This window comes from Trichoplusia ni, chromosome 24 (genome assembly GCF_003590095.1).
Source record: "Trichoplusia ni isolate ovarian cell line Hi5 chromosome 24, tn1, whole genome shotgun sequence".
Lineage (NCBI taxonomy): Eukaryota > Metazoa > Arthropoda > Insecta > Lepidoptera > Noctuidae > Trichoplusia > Trichoplusia ni.
In genome coordinates, this window is record NC_039501.1 from 1,090,975 (window position 1) to 1,107,588 (window position 16,614).

Here is a 16,614-nt window from a genome sequence, read left to right on the forward strand (position 1 = left end):
TAGATGAATTTGGTACACATGTAGTTTATAAACTAGATAAAAATATAGGACAGCTTTAATTACTCGTGAGATCATTTTCGGCTCAGAGGCAACAATTAGTACTATATATCCCAATATACTATAGAATATAGCAAGCTACAAATAGAACCACTTGTTGACGTCTTCATCATCATCATCATCCCATATTCGTCTACTGCTGGACATCGGCCTCCCCAATTGCACGCCATCGAGATGTATCTTCGGCTGCTCGCATCCAGCTCGTGCCAGACGTCTTATTTAGACGAAATTTTGCATGAATACAGTTTTTACATTGTCATGTTTTATCTAAATGGTGAGTTTAAATGAAGTTATTTGAAATTGTACATGATAAATTAGTACTAATATCCCGAGGAATTTGGCTAGTATGGATTCGAACCCGATATTGCCTGAGAAAAAGCTACAGCGCTGTAGGTGACCGACCTGTCTAGACAAGTCATTTTTACAATGTTTAGCGTTACAAAGAAAACAATTATTCCTTAAAAAAGTTATGTCTACGGTATAAAAAAAACGATATGAATCCACTAACTAAACTGTTTATAGGGAACCCACAGAGTCAAAAGAACTTGCACTTGACCGAATTTTTCCGAGAATCGCCTTCGTTTTTTTTAGAAAGTTAGGTTCACAGCGGCACCGGGTCTTTTTAAACACCCTATATATATATAGAAATTAAGGGTGTTCAATAAATAAACAATTCAAGTCACATTAACTTTATTTATTCAATTATACTTATTAAATTATTTATCATCTTATTCAAACTTACTATACAATTTACATAAAAATTACAAATATTATAAATATGTCTTAAATAAGATCGCTATAGGAAGCCACGAGTTTTAATCACAAAATAATTACAAAAAAAAATATGACTTAGATATTATTTATACAAAACGATAAAATTAAAATTAATTTACACAAAAATTATTGAATTGTGATATGTATACAATTTTATAAAGAATATTAGAGTGAGCACACTCGTGTCTAAGCTAATCAATAAATAAAAAATGTAAACTCATCTGTTACACTAAAATGTGAAAACTGCTGTACCGATTTCGATAAATTTGTATATAACTGATAAATAACTATAACTGGTAACATTAGCGTGCTCACTGTAATCATCGTAGTTTTAACTGACACTATAATTATACACAAACAATTAGTTTAATATATTACATGATTAAATGAAAACTTTACATAAATGCTTATAACTTAAATGTTGCGTCCATCATTGGCGTAATAACAAAACACTCAAATTGTATGGAGGTGACAAGTCACGTGACTTCGACCTGTCATTCTGTCACTGTCGAAATGTCTCCTATTTAATAAATAACGCTATTGTAATGCTATTTAACACTGTATATGTATATTGGTTATTGTATGAAAGAGGGTAATTAATTTCATATGACTAGTTTACTCCATACGAAGGTTTCATCATAATCGGTGTAGCGGTTTAGAAGAGAAAAGGTATAAGACAGAGTTAATTTCGCCTTTTTTAATATTAGAACAAATTAGTTGTAAAAATTGATATGAATATAAAACTTAAGTTTTCTTTGATGCAAAAATACATATTGAAGTGAGCTTTTTTAAATATCCTATAAAGGAACGTTCCTAGTGTCGTAGAATTACGGGGAGTGGAGCGGAGCGGACTGCGAATTCGCCCGTAAGTGTGATCGAGATCTTTCACACACTGATTCGACTTACACAAAGTGCATTCTCCAATACAATATCGAACTTTGGATTGGATTGTCCAATTGGCGACCCGCTCCGCACGATTCTGCCAAGTTTCGCGCCATTGGAAACACACCTTTAATAGAACACTTTTGATATAACTTCCTAAAGCCTTTTAAAATAAAAACGTTTCAGATAAACGTATTAAATTTCATACGATCATTCATTAGTGAATAAAATTTTAATCATCTCAAAGACCGTGTGAAAATCAGCATTAAAATCTAGAAAAAAATCTAGTCATAAAAGTTATCGCTAAAAAAATCTGTTTCTATTAACCTTTTTAATTAATATGTAATATCCGTAGAGAATCAAAATTAATGGAAGTGGCACTCAGAATACCCTTGAAAGTCACAATTAGGAGGTGATGATCAACCTTGAAGAACTTTACATACTTGATGCCAGTTACCTACTTAAAGTGATGTTTTTGTTTCTGACTTCGCGTTTGCTTGTCAAAAGTTTTTGTTAAAATACGAGACGAGATTCTGACAGCAAATAATTTTGGCGGCACTAGTTCCAAAAATCGTACACTGGTTACTAAATCTTTGCGATCAAGTTTATACGTAGGAATCGACGCTAGCGCCAATTTGTGCAGTGGCAGGAGTTGGAACTACGTTCGATTCTGCACACTGGATTCTTACTCGAATTAGGTTTGGTGTTATACATTTCACATTTAAGGTCGGAATCCATAGCAGAAACAAAATCAACAAGACAAAATCATCAAACATACAACACCCCTCTTTTTACGTCGAGGGTTGTACTACGACAGTCTATAGACACTTCCCCCTATTTTTCCTCTGTTCTTTGGCCATATTTTTGAGATGCCACTAGTACCATGTTGTCAAACCCGATCCCAAAGGTTAACACAAAACATGATTTTTCATGATTCCGATAAAAGATGTTTATCTAGCAAGCTGTTGAGATAAGATCAGTACATATTTAATAAGAAGATAAATTGTTAATTAATTCATAATTTTATGCAAGATTGTGTTAGATTTTGATCGTTATCTGTTGGTTAGGCATAGATAGGAAGTTTAGCTTTTTGTCTGTTTGTCTATTTGTTGCTGAAAACTCGGTAATTTTAATATGATTTCCACTACAAGAAAGACACTGTGCATGAAAAGTTCAACAACTTTCAGCAAGAAAACGCTTCATTTTGAAAAACCTTTATTTGTAAAGAATGGTCTGGTCTATTGGCCAAATGGTTCGTGGCCCTGACTGGTATACCGCAAGGACATGAGTTCCATTCCGACCCAAGATAATTGCTTGTGTTGATAACAAAAATTAATAATAAGTATGTATTTAGGATAGACATGGCAATGACTAACCACGGATTCAAACTCTAAACAATAATTTTATCAAAATCGGTCGAGCAGTTTTGGAGATTAGCCAGAACAAACAGACAATTTTTTTCAGGCACAAGTATCTTGCAAGAAACACCGCGTGACTATACTAGTTTTATAATAATTTTAACGTTGCTCACATCGTTTTGTATTTTAATTGTTTGTTTATTATAATAAGGGATGTAATCGGTATTATAATTAGGATAGAACAAGCTATTATGAGTCGTCTTTTATTTATAGCTTTTAGTTTTAAGACTAGCTTATTACGTCATCGCCTGAGTATTTGTTTTTAAATAATAAATGTATGAATTATGTTTAATTATATTTGCTATAAGAACCTCAGTTTTAAATAATGATTTTAAATCCTATTTCTTCTCAAAGAAAGCAATAATCTACTAAGAAAAGAAAATGTTAAAAATTTGGTGCATAGATAGTTTATAACCTGGGTTAATGCAGGATAGTCTTATCTCTGTTTTATGTTCCCTTGGGATCATTTTTTATTTGTAACGGTATGGCCTGACAGCAACACCTAGTCAATTATATTTTAAATAGAGTTTTTATCTTAAAAGTCACGAAAAATTAACAATTCTAAAGATAACTCTGTCTGTTAAATTTTCATAGCTAAACCACTTAACACTATTTGATGAAATCTTGAATAGAGATAGCTGCCATTAGTGATATTCAACTAGTATACCTATTATTACTATTATGACTTGGTTTTTAATGAAATTTGCGCTCAACAAAAAACATTACAAAGGCGTAATATCGCCTTCTAAAAAACCAGTTGCATGTGTGGAAGGGAGACAACGCTCTACACCGTGTATAACATTATCTTTCTTCCACAATTGTAATATTCTTAATTAAAAATGTAGTGGTACAAGTAAATTGAATTGGTTATTGAAGTTGATACTATGATTAATAGAGAGAGAAAACACATATTATGTTCCGTCCTTTTCTAATCAATAATTTGTTACTATTTAAATTGATATTAACTGATGCAACCGTTTATCCACGCCAATTTATCGGGATAAAACCTAACAGTTCATGATTAAGGGCCTCCGGTTGGGTCCGAAACTAGTCGGGCGATTCGGATAAATACGCGTGAGTGAACCGTTGCATCATTTAATAATGAATCATTCTCATGAATGTTACTATAAAAGTATTTATATTACTTGGATAATGTGTGGAAAAACAGATGAAAATCAATACGTATTATTCTGTACATCTAGATGTCATGTAAACTAAATCTCATTATATTTACAATTAATGGTTGAATTTAAATCACTGCTGGGTCAAAATTTTGTGCATAATGTATCTGGAAAGTGGGGTCTAAAGGTTTATTACATAATTCAATTGTACTTGTCCTTGCTTATTAATATGTATGTAGATACTACTGTTTGATTTAATGTAAATAGGGTCAAATTTAAAAAAATAGACTGCTGTCATAGGACTCGGAATGAGGACAGGTGCATCTGGGGTATAAAGGTTGTGACTAAGTGGGCTCAAATATAACGAGATTTGTCCCTTCAAGGTACCGAAGAAAAGGTCTATGATGAATGATTCTGGATCTAAAGAGGGGTATGTGATAGGTGCTACTGGGTATACAATCTGTTACGATTAAGAGAAGTCAAATTAGTGAGATTCGTCGCCAGTAGTTACGAGAGGAGAGGTCCATGCCTATAGGGAGTAAAGGTTGATGACGGCTCGGATAGTTGAGTGGTAGAGTTAAAGGCTACTGTGCGCGACGGGTCGCGGGTTCGATCCCCGACAAAATTTTTATGTCTTATGAGTTTCACGATTGGTGAGGAATAGAGGTGTTATTTCGAGCGGGGAATAAATGGGGTCACAATTTATCATATCCTAAAGTTACCAAAGAACATGGGATGATGTTTGAGCTTTGAAATCAAAATTGTACTTAGTTCTTTCTGTATACTTGACACTTGGTATAGTTACCGGCTCGGATCTTGAGCGCTCGGCGGAAGACTGGGGATCGCTTTGCGCATCGTGCACTCACGACAAAAAAAGACGCTATTCTTGATCCGTCTTGAGGTGCATGCAACTGCATCAAAGAACGAATCCCTCATGACGGCTATGACGCGACGCTGCGGCTCAATCACTGCACTTGAGTCCGCCCCGCGCCTCACTTCATACCGCAAAAGGGACACAAAAAATCACTTCTGCGCAGGTGAAGGTCAGCGCTTAAGATCCATGCCGGTAACTATACTTGGTATTGATTTGTGCAGGTCTCCTATCGGGGTCACGTATGATGGTACTGCAGATGCGCCAGCGGGTGCTCGTACAGCGGGTACAGCGGCTGCGGCGCGTGCGCGGCGAGGGCGTGAGGCTGCGGCGCGTGCGCAGGCGCGTCGCTGTCGTCGTCGGTGGACGAGTCGAGTTGCTTGTCACCTGTGCCGCCACTGGAAAGAAACGAGTATAAGTTTAAGTATTTTCATGGAGAAAAAGAGATATTTTTGACTTATTTATCATATAGGGCTAAGAGTTTGTCTTCGAGAGAAATTCAAGGAAGAAAACATTCTGATTGTAACATCACAAGTCCATATTTGAAAAGTTAATATAGGTATGTTCATAAAAACAAATAGGACTTTGTAAAAATTGGGCTGAAAAACGATTGAAATGAAAAACAATTGGGCTGTTCACTCCCCAGAGTAAACAACTCGTTCATAGGACAATGTATACGCTTTTATAATAAACTTCCCATTGACGTTCTTAAATCATCTATTATCAAGGTTAAAATCTTCGCCGAAGCTGAATAAATTATTTCATTTCATTTTAGTATAAGTAAGTAGTGTTTGGATTGGTGTCTTATTCTATATTCTTTTCAGCTCGGATAGCAGGGTTGTACAGGTCACCACGCCAAACGCACTGAAAGCGTTAAATCACGGATTCGATTCCTACATAGGACAAGCCCTTGTGTGATCCACGAATGCTTGTCCTGAGTCTGGGTCTTGCATGTGACTTGAATATTTCAGATACAACTGTTTACTCAGAGACGACTCGTGCCTCGCTCGCCCGCCGCGTCAGCTCATGATTAAGGACTACCGGTTGGGTCCGAAACTAGTCGGGCAATCCCGATAAAGACACGTGAATAAACCTAAATTAATCATTATCACGATAAAGTATTAAATTCCCTAATGCGGGAGTCCTTTTTTTTCTAACCTACTCAAAATGCATCCACTCAAATAGAAAATTGGTCCTCAAAAAAAGCCAAACATTGGTCCTCTCTTCCTGGTATAGTCTATATTATTATAGGTAGTCAGAAGCAATGGCGGGGAAGCACATTGTGACATATCGGGGGTGACAGCAACCCTCGGTGCGCAGGTAATGTGATATAGGGGATCTGCTGTTCATTTTTGAAGACGTATATTGTAGAGGTATTTACTTATATGAGGTTTATTGTTTGAGTCTAGTAAGGTGGTCATTAGGTCTGTAGTATTAAAACCTTTTTTTTTTCTTAAATATGAACTGTTATATTTGTAGGTGAAATTATAAATGAAATCGTCAGTGAGTTTGTTACGGCACACGGTTGGACCGATCTCGATGACATTTGGTGTGAAAGTCGCCGATACCTTGGATTTACATATAGTTTGATATTACTATTATCCAAGTTCAAAAGCAGGGTATTATTTTTGTAGCTATAATGGACATCGAGACGGGTGTTTCAGTTAGTTTTTAAATAACTTGTGGTCTCGTAATTAGGTATATAATGGTGCTTCACCTCTTGTTTTTTAACGCCCGCTACGAATCGAAAATGATCAACTGGGAACATAAAATTCGCTTTAAAACTATTTACCAATTAATCCAAGTTATAAACTATCTGTATACCAAATTTCATCCAAATCCGTTCAGTAGTTTTTGCGTGAAAGAGTAACACACATCCATGCATACATTTCCGCGTTTCTAATATCAGTATTGTTAAATTTTGATATACAAACTCCTTATTTAAATCCTTAACCAAAATATACCAAGCACTTACATACTTGTATGTGTCACGTTTCACCTGATAAACGGATACGACCATATGGTACGTACCGGGAATAGATCCCGGAATCCATTGCTTGGCAACCCAACACTGTATTTGTTTAGTAAAGGTCGCTTAAGTACTTGTACTACGCCTATGTACTGGATAATGCTGTTAATGTGTCGTTAGGTATAGAGAAAATTAGTTTTCGTTTAAGTTTTATCCATTAATACATTTATTAATAAACTTAAAACAGAAACAACGAACAGAAAGTAAAAAAAATACAGAAATGTTGTTTTCAAATCAGTTTCGGCAACTTCTAGTGATGGAAAATGCTTGAAAATATGAAATAAACTATGGAAAGACAACTTATCAAATAAAAAATATCGTATCGAACAATTAACAGCTTAAATTTTGTGTTTATTTTATAAATATAATTATTCAAAGTCGAAAATGTAGTTTAAAAACAAAAAGTCTTTAAACTGACTACAAAAGTTCGCGCCAAGACAAAGCCCCATTGTACTCGCCACAGATTATAAAGATCGTTTCTTTTTTTAAGTCGGCAAAGATCCAGGTCGCTTATCCATTCAGCCGAGAGCTTCCACTTGATTAAATACGAACAGGATTTAAGGTATTAGACCTTTTTGTTTGAAACTTCGAAAAACTGCTTATTTTGTTTGGTAATATAATACTTTTGAAGTGTTTTTTTTTGGATTCGTCTATCTTTACTTTTAATTGTGTTTTTTTTTAGCTTTCACTACTGTTCTTACAGTCAAATAAGTATGTATAACGTTGATGTTAATGGTATTATATTATGACAATTAAGGCAATGAACAATGAGTTAGATTATAATATAGAGTATCTTGTCAATTTTTCTTTGACATTTTGGAACGCAACTAGAGTCATTGCATTTGCAATGTAACGTCCTTTAAACGCCTTATACGGCCTACTAGAAAAATAAAATCATTTTGATTTTAATTGTGATGGTGGCCGGGATACAATGAATGACAATCGACTATTTTATTCAAAATGCTGCTTAGTAGCCTTATTTCAATGAATAACTTTAGTTTTTTTATTTAATGGCGTTTTTCCATGATTCAGCTTGCTTGCGTATTTTATGACCAAATCAATCTAGCCGTTTTTCACCTTCTGCAATAGAACAACGGTTATAAAAAAGGAATTTTTAAAAATTACTCGCTACTAGCAAACATTACCATTATTTTTATTTTGAAACTACAAAAATGCCTCCATTTTGATTCTACTACTCCCATTGTTATCAAAGAGCTAGACAAGCCGGCAATGCCAATCATTTCTGTTATATTGCAAGTCTAGACTAATCTCGTTCTGCAATTACTAAATGTAGGTCTAAGCCCTATTTACAGGGAAGGGACTAGGATTCTATATTGTTAAAGGTACAATCAAAAATGTTCACCAAAAAGTGCTACTTGGTAAAAAGCACTCACTTTTTTTTACATAATTAATTTTTTTAGACGATGAAAATAGTGATTTATAGTAAATTATTCCAGTTTTAAATGTGACATTACTTGAAATCTTCTTAGTCTCATTACATGCTCTCATGCTCTCATACATGATAAAATGTACTACAAAAAATTACGAAAACATACAATTGAGTAGATACATAAATAAAGTTTTTTGCTACAATCATCATTTATTTCACTCTACTATTAACGAGATACCAATATCATCACATATTAAATTAATCAACAAAACAGTATAACGTTTGGTGCAAACAGCTGACTACCTTATCTCGATTTAAAACTAAAAAGATTACAACAATACCCCAAGTCCGTCCCTGTTCGCTTTTAGACCGCAGATGTGACGGTGTCAGGTTACATATGTCCGTCCCTTTCCAACGTATATTGCGGTCTCGCTCTACAACGTGATACGTCATTGGATGGTATCCAATATAGATAGAATCCCACAGCTGGGCAAAGTCAGATGATGTTTGAGTTTTATTCATTAGGGAGTGTGTTTTAGCTGTTTTAAGTGATAAATATGGCGATAATGACGTTCATTACTTGTTAATTGATTGAATTTTAACGTATGTGTTTATTTTTGTATATATTTTGAAAAAGGTAAGGTATAAATGAGGAGAAGAAAAGAAAATGAGGAAGATGGATTGTGTGGGAGATGATATTAATATAGGAAGTAAATAAATATATACTGAGATGACGAGTTCCAGAGATGAATGAAAGCACAATATCCATTGCGGGAGTTGAAATCTCCCCGGCTATCACAGTTTTTGAGATAAAGTCTAGTGTCGGACGGGCAGGCAGAGTTGCTTTAAGAAAACGTGTACTTTTTTCATCTTTTTCAATTAGTTCATCTCATCATCTAATCTCTCTAGGTACTGTGATTGGTACGGTTGTAAGTCTTAAAGACCAATCAGAATCAATCAGTAGTTAAGAAAATTAAGAATAAATTAATAACAGTTCTACAAATCGTAGTCAGTTAAGAGCATTAACTGTTTAACGGTATAATTTAAAAAGTAACTCTACTTGAAGACACCACTGACAAATGGTGAAGGAAAACATCGTGAGGAAACCTGGATTCCAAATATTGGCATATGCAATCGAAAACCCGCAGTCAGCTAGCATGGCGATCAATGCTCAAACCTTCCCTATATGGGAAGACGCCTGTGTCTAACAATGCAATCTGGTGAATCTGGAATTATAGAGTGTTCGACAAAAAAATCTGTTTAGTCCGTATTTCATATATATTCCAAAAAAATACTAGATGCTGATAAAACTTCATGTGACGTCACGTACCATACATTTCATGACCTAAGTGATTTTAATATTCCTACCTTTTGAACGATGTCATAAAATGAAGGATTCGTATTCAATATTTTTCGCAAATGTGTCTGACGGACTACTTCGATTTTTAAGCCCCCAAATTGGCCATAAGGGATCGTTACTCACACTTCCCTATTTACCTTACCCTGGAGAATATTACCCACTACATACAACGTTATTGTAACTTGGATATCCTCAAGGGTATGTGTTTGGGTGTTATAATCTGTTTTATTGACTTTATTGAAATAGATTTTGGTCTCATCATACAGCTGTACAGGATCCCAACTGATTTTAACGGGAATCACTTTGTCAATGGGAGCTGTACCTTAAAACAGGTTCATTGAAATCTAGTCAGATTATTTTAGGATATTTTTCGTGTCTAATGATTGCACTTCAAATTGTTACTGAAATACACGATACTTTTTGATGTGAATTCCTTCAAATCTCTTGTGTGCCCTAGCCTAACAATACCTATTATATTTTCATTTTTTTCCTTACAATCGTCCACCTAAGGAGTTGAGAAGGAAATTATTCTACTCTTTTGTATTTAAGACTTGTTTTTCTTTACAAAACGTGTTCAAAAGGATGTACGTTGCAATTTAAAAGTCGTTAAATACGCAAAATGATACAAAATCTAAATATTTCAACGTAGGTATAACCTCAACAGAATACTCCAATTAATTTAACGACCGAAATTCGAACGCAAAAATTCGAATATTCAAACCACGATATTCTAATTTCGAATTTATATAAAGTAACCGTTGGCCGTACTATATTTTACAGTTCACTCAATTATGAACTTTAAACTGTAGTTATAAGGTGTATTTTGGTTTGGTTTTCGTTTATCCAGGGTTGGACTGTGGGGTATCAGGTTTCGTAGCCAGCCAAATGGATAAGCAAACGTGTATGATGTACTCCCCTTTGTTGTCTATGTATTGTTGGCTTTCGGAAGAATAAATTGGGAAATATAAAATAGGTGATGAAATGTACGAGTACTGAGATCTACGTAATAGCACAGAGCATTATTATTATTATAAAGTCTAGTTTTCAGGTTCATATTAAATATCACAAGCGAGATTTCAAACGTTGTTATAGGTTTAAGTAATTTATTTATTGCCTATTTTATAATGTGTGAATATGTTTGACGTTTCGACAGCTTTTGTATAGAAAATAAACGGCCATATTTATTCTTCAGATAGAAAACTGATGATTGAAAAGTCGGCCTTTAATCTCAAATTGACATCTGAGAACTTCAAATTTGACTTTCATGCCAATATGTTACAGTCATTTTAGGTTTATTTGCAGCCCTGAAGTAAGAACCCTACGCATTATTGTGTATTAGTATAATTGTGAATTCTGCTTTTTTTAAATACCGACTTTGGAGTAAAGTCAATTTTAACAAAATGCATAATCAAGATAATTTTCACTTTTTATTTAATGCAGTATTAATACAGTAGTAATGACAAAACGTCTGTTCCATTTGCTTGCATCCTATATCCATGGGTCAATTCGAAAAAAAAACATTAAAAAAAAAAGAACATATTCCAAAAAGTTTGAAACCATTTCATTTCTATTAAACACAGCCGGCGATGATTGCTTTAAATACAATCTAGCAAAGTTATCGGTGTGTATAATCTGTTGTTATCTCGCGTTCATCTTAGTCGCATCTGTTTCGGGCCACTGGCGCAGACTCCAGGATCCGACCGCCCGAAATATGGTCAAGGGTGTGTTGAAAACTAATATATTTTTTCTATATCGACTCCCGCATTAAGGAATTTAATCCTTGTCTTTCTTTCTCAAACATTCAAGTCACTTGCACAAAGACTAGACTCAGAACAAGTATTCGTGGATCACACAAATGCTTGTTCTACGCGAGGTTCGAACCAAGGGCACTGATTATATGATAAGAACTAAATACGCCCTGTGGTTTTACCCGCAGTTGAAAAGCCTATGTGTTAATCCAGCATCTATGCTACTTTCATTCCAAAAACTGATCAGAGTTTGTTTTTTGAGCGGGTAACCTTTGCCGGCGGACCAACAATAAGATCTTGGATTAACACAAAGGTTACTTCTACGACTTCGTTAAAAGGAGATAATGTTTTTGCAGCTATAATCGACATCTAGTTAGATAAAATTCAGACTCCAGAGATGTTTCATGTAGGCAATTAAGCCGATATAGTGAAGAGAGAAAAAAATGTTTGAAAGTTTTTGCCCAATAAAGAAGAAAATCTTTTCGATAATTATTTCGTAAAACGTGATTTGACAACACATGTTTCTAACTACATTACTCATACATCGTGTACTCTGTATTGCCTATGTTTGCAAAAATGTAACCTAAAAACACCTAAACCTGAATAAAGTGAATGTTGAAACATAATATAGTGATGTGTCAACGAAATGCAAGTCATACGATATGTAGAGCTATTTAAATAACAATTTATTGAAACCTAAGCGAAATTTTTGTTAAGCTGAGTTTGTACTCAGCGGCCCAGACAATTTTACACCGTATCAGATTAGAAATAGAGTAGAAAGTACACTTGTCAAAAAGTTTTTGACAAGTGTCGTGATTTTCGACTCATTACCGCTGAAAGAAATGTAACTTATCTAAAGGTCTGTTGATGTAGCAAAGCGTATTCTTATGATTTCTTCATTGTTATTAAAAAAAAGAAACGTATTTTAATTTCTCAGGAGATCAAAATTTTCAGGATTTCACTGGCAGGAGAAATATTTTCGAGACAAACCAGTTTTTTTTTTCAAGAAAAAAAAACAAAATGAAGAATAGAAATGAACTCACCTATCCTTATGTTCAGCTTGTCTATCCCTTTGTCTTCTATTTTTGAACCAATTTGAAACCTGCAAAAAATAGAACATTTTAACGTAAATGTTTTGTTGACCTCAAAAATTTGTTGTGTAGTTGGCACTTTCATGCACAACTGAAGTTCTGAGGTAGCTCACATAAAGAAATAAAAAACAGACAAATTGGCAACCGCCTCCTATTTGCAGTCGGTAAAAAAATGACATGATCATGCTATTTTTTCCTCGGAATCGGAGTCTGAATCCGGTTAGCCTAGAAGCAGTCCCCAACATAGTTGGGAAAAGGCTAGGATGATGATGGTGAATGGACATCCATCTAATAATTGATTTCTATATACCAGGAGTACAGGAACAAAAAGTACCACAGATCAATGTTTTTCAGAACGGAACGCAAAATAAAAATATAATAATACCAAGTAGGTTTATATTAATTATAGTGGTAACTCGATCGGCCTAAGTTTGAGGAAGTGGGTGTCGGGTTGCGGCAACCGCAAGAGACCGGCCTGTAGCTGTAGGTGCGTTGTATCACGACTGTTATGCTATGGGGGTAGACAGGAGTGAACTGATCGAGAGAAAATTTCCATGGTTTCTTATATTTTCTTTTTCTGTTTTAACCCGATTGGTTTTGAGGATAATTAATAATTATCCTGGGACACTTATCTTAAGTGTTTCGGTTGTATTTGTTGGTCATGATTGTTAGTTAGTTATAGCTGATGGTGTAACAAGTAACTTAGGCAGTATTTATTTTAGAAACAATATCTATTGTATTTCAGAAAAAAATATGTCGCAAAAAGAAACTAAAGCAAATTAGTTGACTTTCCTGTCATTGCGGACAATTTTATTTACAATAGCATTTGATTACTCCTGCGAGTCCGAAATTGCGGTTAAAAGTCTTACATAAAATCCATTTCTTTCTGGCTTTCAGGCTTCATGCCTCTTTGGAACCCATTACGGCTGATGCCTGCCGGGATAGCAGGATTGTCCAAAAGGGTTACTATGGCCCACGAAAAGCAAAGTTAAGAACATAGGTGAATTTTAGTCAGAAGGAGTCTGACACTCCCGCTAACTCAAAGCGAAAGGAGTCATTTGATGATTTAACTTTTGCAAAAAAGATAATTAAGGTTTGATACCTTCGTATACATACCTGTACAGTAGTGAGTCCTGTGGTCTCTGCTAGTTCTCTTTTCTCCCGTGGTGATGGATAAGGGTTGTGCAGGTACCAGTCTCGAAGAACGGACCGGGATTTTTCCTGGACAACAGATATAGGGGTTAATATGAATAAGGATTAAATGCACTACTTACTACTGTAGATTGAAATTGTGGATGTTTAAATAAGTAGGTGGCAATTTTAGGTTACAATCTTTTTTTCTTTAAGGAAATTTACTCTCGGTAAGGAATTTTGTACTTATGCCGCGGGTGGCCTCACATCTAAGTAACATACACAACCACCAAGAATTACATCAAGACTTTTTGTGACACACAATATTAATAGCTGTCGCACTAATCGCACTAATAATGAATTTCGACGTGGTGACCTATACCACATTAGAAATCAAAATTCATTAATAGAAGATAGCCTACAGAGTAGCAGTTTTTGAATGTCTTATTATTATATCTATAATGGAAAAAAAGACCTGAAAATCGTAGCATCTCTGTTAACTTACTTTAAAACAATAGGAGGTCTCCTCTCCATCCCAAATAGTCCTGGGCAGTGGGAACTTGCGCCGCACGCGGTATTTGCCGACAGCTCCAAGCGGCCTGCCTCTTAACCGTTCGGCTTCCATATAGTGTGCTGGGTAGGAAAGAAAATATAGAGTCGAAATTACGTTTCATGAAAATGAAAAAAATATCTCGTCTGGTTTTGATGAAGTGATAATTTGTTGCGATCTTAGAGAAGGTGGTTCTTAAAGACTCGTGTTATACACAGATATGTCGCTGTATAAGATTTTAATTGATTTAGCATAAACTGTTTAAGTTAGCTTTAGAAGAAAAATGATTAGAGTAAAAAAATCTCAAAACCAAAGTTTTTAAATTTATAAATATTTCATTGAAATCGTTCCAGCCGTTTTTATGATCATCCCAGTTTCAAGGTTGATCAACCGTACGAAAAATAAAATAAAGTTTATTAACACAAAACCTTAACATACAAATTCATACAATGCTCATATATAACACAAATAATCTCACCTTTCAACCACAAGCTTTGCAGCTTCGGATGGTTATGTGGACTGAAGGTGTGTGACTCCAGCAGCCTGTACAACTCCTTGAAGTTCCCTCTGTGGAAGGCCACCATGGCCTTGGCCTTGAGGACTGATTCGTGCGCGTGAAGTCGCTCGCACGCCGGCAGGGACCATAGGAACCGGCCGAGCCTTTCGATGTTACCAGCTTGTTGGAGCACCTGGGGAACAAAGAAGAGAAGGTATGGTTAGACTGGTTTCCTTACCAAAGGAAGAGTAGAAGAGATCGCTTATTTGGCAGACGAGACTGAGACAGTGATGCTATCTCTTTTACTCGTAAGTGAAATGTGGAGGAGAAATTCAATGAGCAAGAGATGTCACGGTTTTGATCGATATGGATGCTGAGTCTTGGTGACTGTGTGTATGTGACTTGAATACTTGTGAAACCCTCGCGACACAACAACTAAACTCCTACATCGCCTTCAAAAATCGACTATCTATGTATTCAAATATTAGTTGTTGCGCGCGACTTCGTCCCCGTAGTTATGATGATATACTTAAGTAAGGAATTTAAATTTCCCCATTTTTGTAACATAATATATCATTACTGCTTTGTTAGACTGCCCCTATTAATCATAACGTGAAGATGTAACCTGTAGCCCTCCTTAATAAATGGGCTCTATCACTGAATGATTTTTTTCGACTGAATGAGTATAAGCGCGCTAAAAAAAACAAACGATCCTTTCACCTTTCTAAAATCCAGTAGGTAGGAAGTAATCTGGTATTTATCCTTATAAGCGAGCGAATTTTATCTCATAAACATTACATTTTTAAAGAACACTCCTCCTTTAAAGTCGTTTAATAAGCGTTATAGCCAACCCTTGGAAGCAGGGGTGGTCACAAATACCAATGTTTGTCCAGGACGAAGCACCGCACATATGCACTCACATCCGGTGGTTCCCTAAACAAATACCTTGTTTAAATCAATACTGCACTATCCTTGCCAATTTTTTGTAGATTATCGAGCAGTTTTTGTAGTTCAAACTTTAAAACTCTGCTTTTTGAAAAGCTAAATTGTTTTGGTTAAGATTAAGAGCGCACCGAGAGCGCGTAAAGTTTTGTTTTCTCTACTACAGACCATAAGGAGGGTTAGAACTGTGAAGGATAGGTTAGCATGTTTGTCCGTTTATGCTTGTCAGTTGTAACTACGAAATTGACTGTGCTTTAGAGAGTTTGTTAGTATAGAGCATTGAATGTGGACTCATACTTTTAGACAGACTATTTTTATTCGCAATCATATCCCAGCAAAAATCCCGCTATTACATTGAATTGAACACCAAAACAAAACAGTATCTTTCAGCTCATGTGGCAACCGCGATATATACGCGTGAGTAAACCGTTATTAAATAAATAATTATAAATCAGCTTCACCAAAGTTGTTTCAATAAAAACGTACAGTTGAAACGAGTCAAACTAAGGTAATAATAAAATAATCAGAAGTGTCTTTAATATTAATAATACTCGTGTGTGACTACTTACGTGGTATTACCACTTCCCCAAGCAGCCCCTTATCCACATGCCTATTAGCACCAATTACTAGTACTTACACCTATTAGTAGCACAAATACCACCTATTATACTGACAACTAACCGGGAAAGCCGTAATCCGAAGAAACGCATAATTATCACTTCTCTATCCCCTAACTGGCAAACATTTGTTACTC

General features: G+C 35.3%; 1 protein-coding gene across 1 annotated transcript in view; it reads right to left on the reverse strand.

The window, feature by feature from the left end:
- Positions 1-792: 792 nt before the first annotated feature.
- The window catches only part of LOC113505109 (homeobox protein SIX2-like), a 30,677-nt gene continuing 14,855 nt past the window's right edge, over positions 793-16,614 (reverse strand). The window contains exons 3-7 of the mRNA XM_026887634.1: positions 14,901-15,111; positions 14,378-14,505; positions 13,858-13,962; positions 12,694-12,752; positions 793-5,521 (exon numbers count right to left, since the gene is read on the reverse strand). Of these exons, the coding sequence (XP_026743435.1) occupies positions 5,362-5,521; positions 12,694-12,752; positions 13,858-13,962; positions 14,378-14,505; positions 14,901-15,111 (663 nt within the window). The 3' untranslated portion in view covers positions 793-5,361. The remainder of the gene's footprint in view (positions 5,522-12,693; positions 12,753-13,857; positions 13,963-14,377; positions 14,506-14,900; positions 15,112-16,614) is intronic.